The sequence below is a fragment of the Canis lupus genome, chromosome 24 (genome assembly GCF_011100685.1).
Source record: "Canis lupus familiaris isolate Mischka breed German Shepherd chromosome 24, alternate assembly UU_Cfam_GSD_1.0, whole genome shotgun sequence".
Classification (NCBI taxonomy): Eukaryota; Metazoa; Chordata; class Mammalia; order Carnivora; family Canidae; genus Canis; species Canis lupus.
In genome coordinates, this window is record NC_049245.1 from 22,300,862 (window position 1) to 22,316,998 (window position 16,137).

Here is a 16,137-nt window from a genome sequence, read left to right on the forward strand (position 1 = left end):
ATGATTCACTAGGAGGACTCACAGGACTCCTTATGTAGTTTCATTCAGGTCTCATAGGACTTCACATATAGTACTCTTGGCTGTGATTTATCACAGCGAAGGAATACAGAGCAAAATATGCAAAGGGAAAAGGCTCTTGGGGTCAAGTCCTGGGAAAGCAGGCGCAAGCTTCCAGAGTCCTCTCCCCGAGGAATCATACAGAATGTGCTCAGTTCTCCCAGCAGTGCTTTGTGATAGCACGTGTGAAATGCAATCTGCTGGGGAAGCATGTTAAGAGACTTGGTACCCGAGTTTTTTTTTTTTGTTTTTTTGTTTTTTTGTTTTTTTTAAACTCAGAGTTGATCATGTGAGAAGCCTCTGCCTGGCACATAACCAGATTCTAGATTCCCCGAAGGAAAGCAGGTGCTCGCCATAAACCATCTTGTTTGTATAAACAGTTTAGGCACAGTGAGCCATTCATGTCAGTTAAGGGGGATGGGAACCCTCCTGAAATCCAAGCTCCCAGATGTCAGCCAAGGGCCAACCTTGTAAGCAGGCCTTTCCAAGAATAAGCCATCAGGCCTGCTCTATTAACCTTTTTCTGCACAGGGAGTAAGAATGGTTCTTTTATTTGTTTCTGTTTTGCTTTCTTGATTGATCAATGTGTTGCTTGGTGTTGAATGACTGATTATCTGAGGGAAGAGTAAATTGCCCTCCCAATGGCCATGTTCTGTCATGACTATGAGCATGATGTGGCTCTGGAGGAGATAGCGAGCATGAAGGAGATAGGGTTAAAAAAAAAAAAAAAAAAGAGCTCCACACCCACCAAAGTTGTGTGTATTTTGAATAGTCCTGATGTGGGACGCCTGGGTGGCTCAGTGGTGGATGTCTGGCTTTGGCTCAGGGCGTGATCCCGGAATCCGGGATCGAGTCCCACATTGGGCTCCCCTTGAGGAGTCTGATTCTCCCTCTGCCTGTGTCTCTGCCTCTCTTTCTACGTCTCTCATGAATAAATAAATAAAACCTTTAAAAAATAAAAGTCCTGATGTGATGTGGTGGAATGGCAAGATTTGGCTTTCCGTAAGACAGACAGACAGTATCCTGAATGCACGCACTGTATTTCTCTTTAGGCGAATTCACTCATGAGATGCAAGTTAGAATCCGACAGGAAATGGAGAAGGAAAAGAAGGTGGAACAGTGGAAAGAGAAGTTCTTTGAAGACTACTATGGACAGAAGTAAGGCCTTTGGTGCTGCCAGTCCTGATCTGAGCTGTGGGGGGCAGAGAAGCAGATGATGTCTAAGTCATGGACACCAGCATGAGGGCAAGAACAGGGTGGCGGGGGTGGCTTGCCTGGCTTGTTTAGCTTAACACCATTCATAGAAAAGCCTAACATATGTTTTTCTGTGGTTAGTGCTGTGTACCACACAGATATATTTTGTTCTGAAATATCTAACAGCTAAAATAAAATAGGCATGCTTCTCTGCCCTGTAACTAATGGTGTGAATTTGGTTTGCAGATTGGGTTTGACCAAAGAAGAGTCATTGCATCAGAACGTGGGCCATGAGGAGGCTGAAATCAAGAGTGACTTGTGTGTCCCAGGAGAATCAGCACGGCCACAGCGTGGTCCAGCCACCCGACAGCGAGATGGGCATTTCAAGAAACGCTCTCGGCCAGATCTCCGAACCAGAGCCAGAAGGAATCTGTACAAAAAGCAGGAGCCAGAACAAGCAGGAGTTGCTAAAGACACACAGTCTGTGGCACCAGACATCCCCCTCTACAAGGATGGGGAGGCTAAGAGTGACTCAGCAGAGGCGGGCAGTCCTCACCTGCCTGGCTCGGCCTCTGCAGCACCTGACCCAGAAAGTCCCGAATTCCTGACCCAGCCTGTGGCTTCCCGGACCCAGACCGATCCAGGTGACTTGGCACATGCTTCCGTGTCTCCAGACAGGATTCCCAGCTTGCCTCAGGAGAATGCGGATCAGGAACCCAAGGATCAGAAGAGGAAGTCCTTTGAGCAGGCGGCCTCTGCATCCTTTCCCGAAAAGAAGCCCCGGCTTGAAGATCGTCAGTCCTTTCGTAACACAATTGAAAGTGTTCACACCGAAAAGCCACAGCCCACCAAAGAGGAGCCCAAAGTCCCGCCCATCCGGGTAGGAGGCTGTTTGATTCCTGGCTGTCCTGAGGCCAGGTTCCCTTCGAGGGTCAGGAGATGTGCAGAGCCCCTTTGCAGAGATAGAAGGCTCCGGGCGCTTGTGTTAATTACGTGAGAGTATAGAGCCCTATACAAGAGAGCCATTCATGAGACTGACTTAATGGTCAGGGGGATAAGGTTCTTTTCTTCCTTGCTGCTTTGTTCACTCTGTTGAAGTTCTCTCTGGAGGTCAGAATCCTTTGGGATTTTTAAATCTTTTATTAGGTGGTGTTAGATTCTTTGTCCACTGACTCACACAGTCCCACTAGAAATTAAATTTAGAAGCATGGCATATGACAGCCCTTGAGCAGAGTCGTCTCAGAATGGTATGGTGTCACAGATGGCCGTTTTACTGCCGTTATTTCATTTTTAAAGATAATTATTTGATTCTCTAGGCCATGCTCCCTAAGCGACTAGAATCTCAGTTTAGCTGTACAGTTCTTATGTCAGATCACCCAGTCAATTAAAATTGTTTTCCAATTCTTCTCTTGCAGATTCAACTTTCACGTATCAAACCACCCTGGGTGGTTAAAGGTCAGCCCACTTACCAGATATGCCCCCGCATCGTCCCCATCACGGAGTCCTCCTGCCGGGGCTGGACTGGTGCCAGGACCCTCGCAGACATTAAAGCCCGTGCTCTGCAAGTCCGAGGGGCGAGAGGCCACCACTGTCATCGAGAGGCGGCCACCACTGCCATCGGAGGGGGGGGTGGCCCGGGTGGAGGTGGCGGCGGGGCCACCGATGAGGGAGGTGGCAGAGGCGGCGGCAGTGGTGATGGTGGTGAGGCCTGTGGCCACCCTGAGCCCAGTGGAGCCCCGGACACCCCTGGAGAGCGTGCGTCAGATCTACAGCGAACACAACTACTGCCGTCTTGTCCTCTGAATGGGGAGCATATCCAGGCTGGGACTGCTGTGTCCAGAGCCAGAAGAGAGGAACTGATTGCTCTCAGAAAGGAGGAGAGCTGCCCCCTGCAGAGGGTTCCAGATGTCCTCACAAGTGGGCTGGAAGTTGGGGCCTCCCAACTCCCCATTGCTCCCACTGGGGACAAGCCTTGCCAGGCTTTGCCCTTATTGTCCTCCCAAACCCCAGCCCCAGAGAGATTAGTTGAGCAACCTCCGTTGCATTTAGATGTTAGAACTGAACATGAGTCTGGTACCACTTCCTGGGAAAACGATGATGAGGATCGAGGACCCTCTCTTTCTGCGGAGAGTGGTCCTGTGCAGTCTCTAGTGGGGGATGTTGTATTGGAAGGAGGACCTGGCCAGGCTCTAGAACGAGACAGTAACCCCAGCATGAAGGATCCTGTGAATGTGACTCCCAATTCTGCCAGTGAATCACCATTGGCTAATTGCCTGCAGGATAGACAGTATGATGAGGAATTAGGACTTGGTGATTCATCCTCACCCACAAGGGAAAGTGCTACTAGACAAGAAGACTTGACAACTGAGGCCCTAGTCTCTGATGGTGCTGCTCCTTGGGTGCCTGGCCTGTCAAAGGATGAGGCAGTGGGACAGCCTGAACCAGACTCTAGGGAACTTGTCCCATCTGTTGAGCCCCAGGCTGTGGAAGAGTGGGAGAAAGCTGCCGCCTTCATTCCTGCATTACCTGGGGAGTTGACAGCTGGGGAAGGGCTAGATCCCCCCAACCACTTCCCTTTGCTCTGGACAGTGCCATCTCGAGGGTGCACTGACCGTGCCGGCAGTGACCGCAAACCAGTGGAAGGTGAAAAGTTGAAAATCAATGGAGACTCTGAAGCACTGAGTCCTCATGGTGAGTCTACAGACACGGCCTCTGACTTTGAAGGCCAGCTCTCTGAGGACAGCAGCGAGGCCGACCCCAGTGAGGCCACCATGGTAAAGAGAGCCTTGGTGGCAGACACAGATGAGAAACGCAATTGGAACCCCTCTGCCTCACTCTCCAAAGTGAACGGTGACCGGAGTCTGGTTACAAGGACAGACAGCCTGGCTACTCCTCAGAGCTGGGTGTCTCGTGTATGTGCAGTCCCCCAAAAGATTCCAGATTCCCTGCTGCTGGCTAGTACTGAGTACCAGCCAAGGCTTATGTCGCTGGGCAGGGCTGGGTCCTCATTGGAGGCCACTAACCCACTCGTGATGCAGTTGCTGCAGGGTAACTTGCCCCTAGAGAAGGTTCTTCCTCCAGCCCAAGGCAGCAGCAAACCTGAATCCCCAGGACTCCCGCTTATGAAAGAGCAGAGCCTTGGCAGCTCCCTGGGAGCAGGAGCTTTGCAGGATTCTGCAGAAAACAGTTGTGCAGTTGGCAGGAGCAGCCCCCGTGCTATAAGAGCTTCAAAGGAGCCTCTTTTACCTGACAGCCATGAAGCAGGCACCAGTCTTGCCAGGCTAGAGCCCACCCATGCTCCTGGAGCACCCCAGAAGATTTCCAAGACAGTCCCAAGTCTAGACTCCCTATTTCCAGTGACAGAGCTGACGACTGCCTCTGGAAAAGTAGAAGAAGTGGATTCCAAAGAGCGATTCTCTACTGTTAGTTTGGAAGATCAGAAGGAAGCCGTTGATGTATCCCAGCGCAGTAATTCAAATGCTGCCCCAGGCAAAAGCCCAGGAAATCTCACTACCTCGAGAGACCCTTGTTTCTCTTCTCCAAATGCGATCTCCTTGGATCCTGATCAGACAGGTCGGGCCCTGGGTAATCAGAACAGTACTGGAGGCCAAGGGAAGAAGCTCTTTGGCCCTAGGAATGAGGCTGCAGCCCTTCAGTGCCCCAGACCCATGGAGCCAACACCACTGCCTGCTGATGCCCCTCCCAGTTTTCCCAGTAGGAAGTTGGGGCCAAGCAAAAACTCTGTGTCTGGTGGGGTACAGACCACCAGAGAAGACTGGGCTCCAAAGCCACCCCCTGCCTCTGTTGGCAGCATCAAGAGCGAGAAGACTTTTGAGGGGGGTCCTCTCAAGGCAAATGCAGAGAACAGAAATGCCACTGGTCCTGGTCCACGGGAGTTAGTGGATCACTTGCAAGGGATGCCCTTTGTCCTTGATCTGCCCTTCTGGAAATTACCCCGAGAGCCTGGGAAAGGGCCTGGTCAGCCTCTGGAGCCTTCCTCCATCCCCTCCCAACTCAATATCAAACAGGCATTTTATGGGAAGCTTTCCAAACTCCAGCTAAGTTCCACCAGCTTTAATTATGCCTCCAGCTCCCCCACCTTTCCCAAAGGCCTTGCTGGAAGTGTGGTGCAGCTGAGCCACAAAGCAAACTTTGGTGCGAGCCACAGCGCATCACTTTCCTTGCAGATGTTCACCGACAGCAGCACGGTGGAAAGCATCTCACTCCAGTGTGCGTGCAGCCTGAAAGCCATGATCATGTGTCAGGGCTGTGGTGCGTTCTGTCACGATGACTGTATTGGACCCTCAAAGCTCTGTGTATTGTGCCTTGTGGTGAGATAATAAATTATGGCCATGGGAAAAGTTGTATATTTAGTGTGTGTATTTTGATAATGATTGATCTTACACCTGTATACAGAATATCATTGATATAATAGACTCTGTTTCTCTAAGCAAGAGCACTCTTGCCCTTCCCTAAAATTTGTAGTGCTAAAGCCCCTCTGTCACTCACCAACTCTTCTGGTCTTGCTGGAAGGGTTTCCTGCCTGGCAACTCATTGGGCTGCCCAAGGCCGGCTGGCCAGCTTGAGCTCTCATGCAGACAGAGCCTGGTGTGGCGTGGGGAGCCTACCTTGACACCCAGAGGGACTTGAAACTGAAGAAAGAAGGTTGTGTTCTCCATCAGGGGAACTAACCTACCTGAACTGAGTAGACCTGCCAGTCTTCCACTGCCCCCTCCCTGCCATCTTCCCTTCTGCTGCTCCGCCTGGGGGAGTTCATGGCTGGGGAAGCCAGCACAGGGTTAAAGTAACTCCCAGCAGTGCCCACCAGGGGGCCCAAGCACCTGCTCACCTCAGGGGCACAGTTCAGTCACTTGCCATTTGACAGGAGCCAGTTTGACCTTTGGTTCTGTTGCTGAAGCAAATTTGGGACTTTCCTGTCTTGGTACCATTCACTGGCCCGCAGGAGCTTTTGAAACCTTGAATAGACTTGCTTGGACAATGGGGTTGGGCATAGGGTTGTCTTTCCTCTTAAAATGCCATCTGTAGACCTTGTAAGTCAGATGTCCAGATGTTTGGCAGGTGAATTCCTCTGCTTGACACCCTCCCTGTCACTTTGGACTCAGTGGGAGTGGGCATCTCCACGCACCTGTGTATGTGAAAGTCATTTTACATTTCAAAGCAGTGTGTGTTTCTTATTTTTATATTTTTAACTCTTTATCCTTGGATGTATAAAGTGAACTTTTTGGCTTCTGTAAGTATGCTCTATGCACCTCTAATGTTTTATCATGTATTTATATGTTGTACACAGTACTGGCCGATTCTGTAAATGGATGTATTGTACAGAGAACACGAGTGTCTCTCCCTTATTATCCGTCTCCGGCAACATCGCATTAAAGTGGTGTGCTTCTCTGCCTGAGTCAGAGCCACCACCCGACAGAAGGGTGCAGCAACTGACTTGGGATCTGCCAGCGTGGCCCAGTGCCCTGTCCTGGTCGCCCAATGGACCTGCTGTGGCCCGCAGAACCACAGCCAGCCCACCTGCGCTCTGCTGAGCAGATGTGTCTCACCTCATGTCTCTTCTCTTCTGACCTTCCACTGGCTTCTCGCTGCCATATGTGATAAATCACCGCCACCAGTGTTAAGTGCTCTGAAGTCAAGGGTGAGTGCCCTGGGCAGCCCCAAGCAGGCATTCCAGATGTGGCTCCAGGGTTACCACCTTCAATACCTGGGACCATTTGGTGTTCTTTTGATAGCAGGTTGGGGAAGAAAGCCACACCTGTTGCCTGCTTCTCTCACTACACACTCCCAGCACGTAGACATCTCCATAGTTATCTTCCCTCGCCTTGCTCCCCACCTTCTTACTCCTCCACTCGGCAGAGTTGAGAGCCCTCGTTTGACTTCCATCTCCCTGTATGAGTGCTTCTGTGTGAAGTAGAAAATTGGTGTGACCTCAGCAAGTTTCACCCGAAAGACCCCCGTCCCACCCCATCTCATCCACTGTGGCATTTTTGTCATCTAAAGCGTGAGAAGGTAGCAGTCACGTAGTGATGTAAATGCAGTATTGGTCAAGTCCAAGTTGTCAACTTTAATAATCTGTTTACCAAAGACCGGGAGCAGAGGCCCAGGTGTGTGTGATCTTCCTTCTGCTGTGACCTTTGGCGGCCTGTAGGCTATAGGCAGAAACTGGTCTGTTCCTTGGGGCTGCCCAGGGAAAGCACTGCTCTTGTATGTCTCTTGTGGTTTCGGAAAAATAAACCTGTATAGCCTGTGCTTGTGGTCTCCGTCGTCTTGTGTGGCCGCCCAGCTGGACTGGGAAAGAAGGCCAGAAATACAGAAGGGGCGCTGCAGGAGCAAACACCGGCTCACTTCACCTTAGCTCCAGAGCCTCTGTCCTTGGTCTGGAAGCTCTTCTGTGAGGTTAGTGCTAAAAGCCTGACTTGCCGTTTTTTCCGCTGGTCTCTAGACTCTGAGTGTGACGGCGTGGACTGAAAGAAATCTTAATGAGAGCGGTGAAGGTGCTCCTCCCAGCCACCCTACTGAGACACCCTGCCAAAGAGATTCCTGATGGCAGGTGATCCGTGGGGGTGGTGACCAATTCCAACCCTAAAACCCCTGTAAACACAAGTGCCTCTCTGCACTGAGGGTGACAGCCTGCAATCCCCGGACTTCTCTGAAGTAACTACATGCATGATTCTGTGCTTATCAGGAACTACCTTAGCATGAAAATAAGCCAAAGGTAAAACATGGTGGAAGTACAGATTTTTTTTTTTGACCTTTTTTTTTTTTTGGAAGTACAGATTAATTAAAATCTGTATCTGTTAACTTGTTTCCTGTGAATGGGTGAAAGTAGGCTTTATCTGTGGTGGGATAATGCCTTTCTGTCCTGCTGCTGTTGTTGGAAGTACAGCTGGAGAGGTTTGGTTAGATGGCTCTGTGGTGACAGGGCAGCCTCCTAGTGGGGACGCTGTGTCTGTATTTTTGTGCCGTCATGGCACAGTCCGTTGGCTCACTTCATGTCCATCTGCAGGAGCTTAGAATGCATTAGAATCCAGGGCTGGGACCCAATGTTGCAATTGAATCTCGTCAAGGAAGCAGCAGCGGATGGCAGATTTTGCATGCAGGCCCTACTTCCTACCAGCTTTGTGGCCCAGGCAAGCCAGTCTCTCTGCCAGCACCTCCATCTCTGAATGGGGATCCATTAACACCTGGTGCACAGGAGGTGCTCCAGACTGTTAGCTTGCACCCAGCCAGGACAGTAGCTGCCTGGACTTGGAGTAGACGTTGTGGCTCCTGCCACCTGCCTGACCCTTGCCCCACAGGGGGCCTGTGGGGAAGTGGGGCTCTCACCAGACATCTGGTTTTTGGTCTCACACTACAGTTGTTGAATATGTGGTCCTAAGTTTAGAGACTGAGTTCCTGGCAGGGGAGACTATTTTACTCATAATCTCAAGGATGAGGAAACCTAATAACGTTTCAGAATATGGAAAGGATTTTTTTTTATTGGCCTGGTGAACATCAAGACTGTTTTATGTCCATCCTGCTCTTAAGGAAGTCAGATCCTGCTTAAGGGGTGTGTGGCGTGTGCTTAATAGAGTAGCCCGCTGATAATCAGGGACCTCGGGATCAAAGCATCTGCCTGCTTGCCTCCCGAGAGGAGGTGGCATCAGCTATGTTGCCCTTATGTGCAGGTACCATCTAAACGGATGGGGAAAGTGACCTTTGTGACCTTGGAGACTAATGCTTGGAACCAAGTGTTGACAGTGCCCCATGCTTCCTCTTGTTTCCATGCATCAATTTGAAAGCCTGGACTAGCTACCAAAAGATGTAGATGAAAGCTCTATAAGGAAAATAAGAAAAATTTAAAAAAATAAGAGTGACAAAGAGACAGCTGTTTGTGCAGTCAGTGGCTCATAACCCTTCTGGGAACACAAACTCTTGGGAGAGCCCAGTGGAAACTTCAGACCCTCTCCCCCAGGAATGCACATCCACACTAAGTTGTGCAAACTATTTCAGAGGGCTCATCTGTACCTTAGGCAGCTGGGACCCCTCATTTAAAAGCCCACTGACTGGTAATAAAACTAATAAAATCTGGGTTTATACAAAAGATCAAGGAGGGGAGAGAGAATCCTTTGTAAAGGATTCTTAGGTTTTTGGTAAACTGGGCTTCCCTAGTGCATCATAATTACTTTTATTTAAATTCAGTTAACATATTAGTCTAAAAGGTTGAGTTTTGAAAGACAGTGATTCATTAGTTGCATACAACACCCACTGCTTATTACGTCACGTGTGCTCCTTAATGCCCGTTGTCACCAGGTTACCCCATCCCCCCACCCCTATCCCCTCCTGCAACCCTTAGTTTCCTAGAGTTAAGAGTCTGTTATGGTTTGTCTCCCACTCTGATTTTGTCTTGTTTTATTTTTCCCTCTCTTCCCCTATGATTGTTTTGTTTCTTAAATTCTACATGAGTGAAATCGTATAATTGTCTTTCTCTGACTGACAATTCGCTTAGCATAATCCCTTCTTCATAATTTTAAAATTCGCTTATGTTCCTGTTCCCCCCTTCCTCTCCCTGAGTAAAAGGAGTTTTGCCTGTTTCGTCACTGAATGTTTTAGTTCACTGTTCTGTTGGGGGCATTCCTATTGGATGTTGTCCTATACACTGTTAACAGTGGTCCTGGGGACCCATTTAAAGAAGCTAGGCGGGGATCAAGCAACACTGCTCCGCCCTTGAGCGATGTCTCTTCCTCCTCTTCCATGCCAGTGCTTCAGTCTTGGTCCGGTGGAGCTGCAGTGCTTCATCTGGAGGTAAGTGCTTTCCTGGCCAGCCAGCGTGGTCCATGTGCAGTGGGTCTGGGCTTCAGATACGTTGTCGCAGGTTGTGGGGGTCTCATGGTCCCTCGTGATTGTCAGCAGTAGTACTTTTGGTAGGACAGGCGTTGTCAGGGTATCACTGAGGCATTGGTGTCCTTGGTCCCTACGTTGTGTGAGGAAAGGCGCGTAGCTGCTGTCTTTGGTTTTTAGGGTCCCTGCTACTCTTATGAACCTTTGCCCCACACTGGGTTCCCTGGGTGTGGTGGCTTCAAACTATCACCCCTTTCTTTTTATCTGTTTTATCTATTTGGGTATTGTACAGAATTTGTTTTATTTATTTATTTATTTATTTAATTTATTTTTAAAGATTTTATTTATTCATGAGAGACACACACACACACACAGAGGCAGAGACACAGGCAGAGGGAGAAGCAGGCTCCCTGCAAGGAGCCCAATGTGGGACTTGATCCTGGGTCTCCAGGATCACACCCTGGGCTGTAGGCGGCACTAAACCGCTGCGCCACCAGGGCTGCCCAGAATTTCAGTTTTAAAAAGACCCTTCTGCCCTTAGAAAAATAAATGTTTAAAAAACTAATGTGTAGGGGATCCCTGGGTGGCTCAGTGGTTTAGCGCCTGCCTTTGGCCCAGGGTGCGATCCTGGATTCCTGGGATCGAGTCCCGCATCAGGCTCCTGGCGTGGAGCCTGCTTCTCCCTCTGGCTGTGTCTCTGCCTCTCTCTCTCTCTCTCTCTATCATAAATAAATAAATCTTTAAAAAAATAAAAACTTCCGTGTAGTGTGTGTCTGTGTATCTGTACACACAGTGCACACACGCGTACAGTTTTAATAGTAAAGCTAACATTTATGCTTGTAATTCGCAGAATTGCTTTTAAACTCATGACAGATTTGCTTCCTGCCATATTCCTGTAAGTTTTCCTCAAGGTTTAGCCTAAATGATATATGTAGGATGAAAAAAAAGTCCGTGCACAAGCCAACAGCCCTTATTCCCCCTAGGTGTGTTCAGGAGTTTTGGGTCAAACGGAACATTGAGTGTGAAGATTAAGGACTTCAGTCTCCCAAGCCAGCACTTAGGGGCCAAGGGCCGGTCTGTGTGAGCCTGGTTTGAATGGGGTGCGGAGCTGCGTGCTGGGGCTGGGGGAGCAGGGAGGGTGTGCATCTGCAGGGGCAGCAGTGGGCCCCCCCGGGAAGATGCCACCTGCACCTGCCACCTGACTATGAGTACCGGTAAAGGTTCGTTTCCTTCTAATGGACTGGGTGTCGTCATTTGAGAAAAGTTTTCTGAGGGCCTTCTGTGGTGGGCTAGCTAGCGCGCTGGCTCAGAAAGGTGGTCTATTGGCAGAGTGGCAGGGTCAGTGCCACTGTAAATAGATCTGTAGGGAAGACAGCTGGCTGGTGGGGCTGTTGAGAGGACATGGGAATGAAGCATCAGGTTTGTTATTCAGTGTTTATTAAGTAGATTCAGTCTTATATATGATATACAGATTCAAAAGAAAAAGGATTCCACATACTTATGAAATCAGTGCATTTAGCAAGTAATACCATGGAGATAACAGCTCGATTAACAGCTCATTGGTCTTTTGTTAAGTGAGGGAGAGGGACTTGGCCTGTGCTAGAGTCATTCCACAAACAAAACAGAATTTAGTTGCATCACATAGAGAAGACACATTCTAAGAATTAAAATATTAAGCCACATTTACTGGAAAAAACTCACTATATAGAACACAAATAATTTTTATAGAGCATTGAGGAGGAAGTCCTCACCTGCTTAGAAGAGCCACGTTAAGTTGCATAGGTGCATATCTGTAAAAATATAATTTAGAGATGTAGCCGTTGATTAAGTAATAAAGAGTCACCTTTAAAAGTTGGTGCCATCCACAGTTTGCCTGAAGTGCCATATGCTGGCGGGCTGGAGCCCCCTGCCCCGCTCCGAAGAGCTGCCTCTAGGGGTGGAGGAGTGCTGGTACCGTCTGCACTGGAACATCCCAAAACCTCATCTCAGATAAGGTGCTCACGCTCTCCCCTAAATCCTGGGCGGCTTGACCCTGAAGGTCATGCGAGTCCCCCTGACCTCCCCATTGCCAGGCTGCTGGGAGATGCCCGCAGGAACTGCCGCAAGGCCCTGCCTGAGTGAGCACCCCATGTCCCTGCAGGTGTGTACCAGCTCCGCTCTGCCCCCTGCTCCTGACAGACCACACACGACAGAGGCATGTGGGCTGTCTGCTGCACGGAGATGCTTCTGAGCTTAGAAAAGTATTTTTCAGCAAATCTTGAGTTCTACATGGCGTAGGGTTTTCGTTTTCATTTTTAGGTGGAAACATAGGTAAAAAGAGGTTTTTGTTTTGTGGCTTTGCTAAGCAGATGAGCTTACTGAGGTGCACCTTCCTCCTCGAGCGAGTCTTGCAGAACACACGGGGACTGGGGCATCTGTACATGTAAACAGTACACTTTCACTGAGTCCAAAATTAGGAGCAAAAATACAAAGGTTCACATTGGTCTTAGGTAGATACAGGCGAAAAAGGATTGAGCTGTTTAGCTCAGAAACAACAAAAACAAAGTTTCTAAAGCACCACTAAATTATATAAAAATCAGACCATGGACGGATTGAAACTGGTATTCTGGTGAAATACTTTACTATCTTGTAAAAAGTTTTACAAAAAATTACAAATTAAAAGTATCAACCCTCTGAGTTCAAAGCAGCATTTTGAAAATGAACTGGTAGTTAATCCTGTAACCACCCCTGGAGTCGTAAGTGGCCCTTGGGAATAGGGATGGCTGGGTTCCACCTGTTTAAAATCTTTGAAAACCCTGCGAGCCCTCTCCTGTCCCCCTTCCCCTCCACGCTGTCCTTGGGTATCAACTGTACTGGAGGTGACGGTAAATGAATTTCAGACGGGTCACACCATTACTGGTCTCCTAGAGGTCTCCCACAAAGACCAAATTCCCGTTCCTCCTGATTCTACTCTTCTGCTGGAATTAGCCCCCTGCAAAGACTCTGGAATTGGTGTGTTCTACTCTGGAGTTGCCTTTTAGCTTAGGGATCCCCAGTGATGAATGTGTACCCTGAGGCCCTCCATAAGAATTTCAAATGAATGGCTGCAGGGCAGGGTGCTGGAAGTTCCCTTTGGGAGAAGGCAGTCCCTGGAGTGAGGGTGAGGGTGGGACAGCAGTGAGCCAGGTCCACCAGAACCAGCTCTTTGGTGCTCCCCAAGTCAGGAGGAGTGGGGAGGGGTTGAAAGCTGCATCTTTGAAAACAAAAGCAAAACACAACAAGTTCCCTGACTGAACTAGCTAATGGAGTCCTGTTTCCACACAGCGACTTGCTCCTGATTCTGCCGTCACCAGGGTTTCGGGTGTAGCTTCACAGGCAAGGAGTCCACCCAGGTGGGGTCACTGTGGCACAATCCGCTTGTCCCGGAGGGGCTGCAAGGAGCCCCGGCCCATGTGGCTTTCCTCTCACACCAGTGCGCCTGAGCTCCCACCCCACGCTAAGGCAGGCTGAGGTGGTCAGCTCAGAAAAGTGGGACTTCACACTGTGGCTTCTCCTGATCTTTACCTGTAATCTCTTGCGTGTGGGTGGTGGCAGCAGCCCCTCCCAAACCCTCCTCTCTCCTGTCTGTGAGGAAAGCACAGCATCCGTGCCTGGCCTGGGGCCTGCCTCTGGGAGGGGTAATGACAAGCAATTGGTATCAAGAATTCTAAGGCGATTGTCTCTGCCAGTTTTTAAGATTCTCACAAATTGCCTGGGGTAACATTTTGCAAAAGACCTACTGATTACTTTGTAGTATTGTTCACACACAAAAATAAATATTTACACAAGTTGAACCATCCGGTTGTAGCACTGAGCAGGTGGGGTCTGGACTTGTGGATGGCAGCGGTGGGGTGACAGGCCTTGGGCACGGGAGCTTGTGCTGTGCTAAGGGGGAGTCTTGGGTGTCCTGGCCCTGACCGGAGGCCTGGAGATTGGTCAGATGGAAGGCAGAGGTGGTGTGGCTGGGTGGGGTATTGGAGGCCACTTGAGAGAGGAAAGACCACCCCCAACTACTAGGGGCTGGAAGTAAGCACGAGGTGCGGCACCCTCCCTTTCAGAGCTCTGGCTCCAGGGCCCGCAGATGGGGCGTGGATGGAGGCGGGGTGGGGCATCCGCAGGAGCCCCTCCCAGGCCCTCCTGAGGGTGGTGCGGGAGGCAGGAAGCTGCAGAAAGCTGGTTTGGGAGGGGTACCTGCTCTGGGGCCAAGTGAGTGGCCGTGGCCGTTCCTAGGATCCACGCAGCCCGGGCTCCCCTGGGGCCTCTTTGCTCTGAGGGAGGAAAGGCAACAGAGGGCTTCTGCCAGCATGGGGCAGGGGCGGGCAGCAGAGAGCTGCTGCCATGGCTACGGAGTGTTGCATGGAGAGGCCCCGTGGGCCTTCTGAGGTCTGGGTGAATCCCTGGTTTTAGCAGCACTGGTAGGTATTGCACTGAGCAAGAGGAAGTGCCTATTGGGGAGGAAGGAAACCAGGCCAGCCTTTTCTTTTTGCCCTTTTTCACACTCCAGGGATTATAGGTTTCTTCAGGACTGGCCCCTCCAGAAGGGCAGGTCCTAGCAGAGCCCAAGTGGCTTCTCCACTTCTACTGAAGGTCCCTTTACTCCAACCACAGGGGGCAGAGGACAGGAGCTGCAGTCCCACCAGGGGCTCACAGCTGCTTTTCCTATTTGGTGGCTGCCCGACAGCTGGGGGCCCTTCCCGGCAGGCATCTGAGGGCCCTGGGCCTGTGTGGAGAGGTGTTCAGACCAGGCTCCCTGGGGGGGGGGACAGGTGAGGGCAAGGGCCCCGCGGACCAGCTGCTGTCCCCTGGCACGGTGTCCTGGTAAGCGGCCAGGAGGGCCGGGGCCAGGGCGCCGAGCGGCTGCTCGTGAGGGTCAGAGCCTCTGGGCCCCAGCTCCTGGCCAGCCCTCTGGACTTACCTCCCAGGCAGACACACTGTGTGGGGGAGTCGGGAGATAGTCATTCAGAACGGGATCAGGGCACATCTTGGGAAAAGCCCACGCTGGAGTGTGAGGTAGAAGACAGGTGGCCGTGTGACTCGGGCTTCTGTGGAATGGGGGTGGGGGAGCCATTTTTGTTTGTCTTTGCTTTGCATTGGGTGTGGGTGAGGTCCTCCGCGGGCGCCCGCCCCACCGCACCCCGCCTGCCTCCCCCAGCCCGCGCCAGTGTAGTGATATGGAATGTTAGGTCACAGGGATACATCCTTCTGATCAGACAGACACAGACTGGCAATCTGTACAAACACAAAATCCATTTTCAGAAAAATAAATTACTAAGGGGAGAGGAAGAAAGGGTCCACTTTGTTTTTCTCAATAAATATGCAATTCTGCTCACCTAAGACTTGAAAGGTAATTATCTGGGGGTGGGATTCTAACATCAGGGTCCACGAAGATGATTCTAAATAGAGCTGCGTCCCCAGCGCCTCGTCAGGCGTCCCCAGCGCCTCGTCAGGGGAGCCCCAGCCCTTCCAAAGCTGCCCCATTGGCCTCTTCCAAGCAGGTCAGAGCACCCGTGTGGTGAGATTCCAAAAAAAAAAGTGTCCTTGTGCCCAAAGTCGCAGGTGCTTGGCGTGTGGCTAGAAACAGCTCTCTTGGATCCCACCTTGTTCAGAAAACAAAATGTACCAAGTGGTGAGGCAGGAAGCCGGGCAGGGACAGCCTCCTTCCCTAGAGTAGTGCGCTCCGGGTGCCGCGGCGTCAGTTCTGCTGCAAAATGAGGTTTTCTAGTTCGTCCGCGGAGCGTAGCAGGAAGGCAGCAGACTCTCGGTAGCCAGCGATGAGCTGCCGCACAGCACTGATCTCCGTGGGGCTGAGCTGGGCGGCGGGCATGGTCCTGCTGGTGCTGTTGCTGGAGGGCGTGGGTGTGGGTGTGCTGGAGGCCGTGCTGGCCCCGCCTTTCATGCTGAGGTCGGTGGGCCCTGCGGAGGGAAGAGCGCAGGTGAGGAGGGGAGCTGACACCTCCCGTGGCATCTGGGAGGTGCCATCGCCCTGGGCGTCATCTGGGGGGCGCCACCGTCCTCTCGGTGGCGGTA

At 51.0% G+C, this 16,137-nt stretch overlaps 1 protein-coding gene and 1 non-coding gene across 18 annotated transcripts in view; one reads left to right on the forward strand and one right to left on the reverse strand.

Annotated features, from left to right (window-relative positions):
• Positions 1 to 6,598, forward strand: part of ASXL1 (ASXL transcriptional regulator 1) — a 78,827-nt gene extending 72,229 nt beyond the window's left edge. For 6 of the 8 annotated variants that reach the window (XM_038571961.1, XM_038571963.1, XM_038571964.1 and 3 more), the window contains 3 exons: positions 1,110 to 1,215; positions 1,498 to 2,131; positions 2,667 to 5,591. In XM_038571961.1, coding sequence (XP_038427889.1) covers positions 1,110 to 1,215; positions 1,498 to 2,131; positions 2,667 to 5,591 — 3,665 coding nt within the window. Of the gene's footprint in view, positions 1 to 1,109; positions 1,216 to 1,497; positions 2,132 to 2,666 lie in introns of all 8 variants that reach the window. The other 2 variants (XM_038571960.1, XM_038571965.1) reach the window with 1 other exon arrangement.
• Positions 6,599 to 11,512: 4,914 nt separating this feature from the next.
• NOL4L overlaps positions 11,513 to 16,137 on the reverse strand; it is a 130,567-nt gene continuing 125,942 nt past the window's right edge. For 9 of the 10 annotated variants that reach the window (XR_005377745.1, XR_005377751.1, XR_005377750.1 and 6 more), the window contains one exon: positions 11,513 to 16,023. This is a non-coding gene — a transcript (nucleolar protein 4 like). The remainder of the gene's footprint in view (positions 16,024 to 16,137) is intronic. The other variant, XR_005377746.1, reaches the window with a different exon arrangement.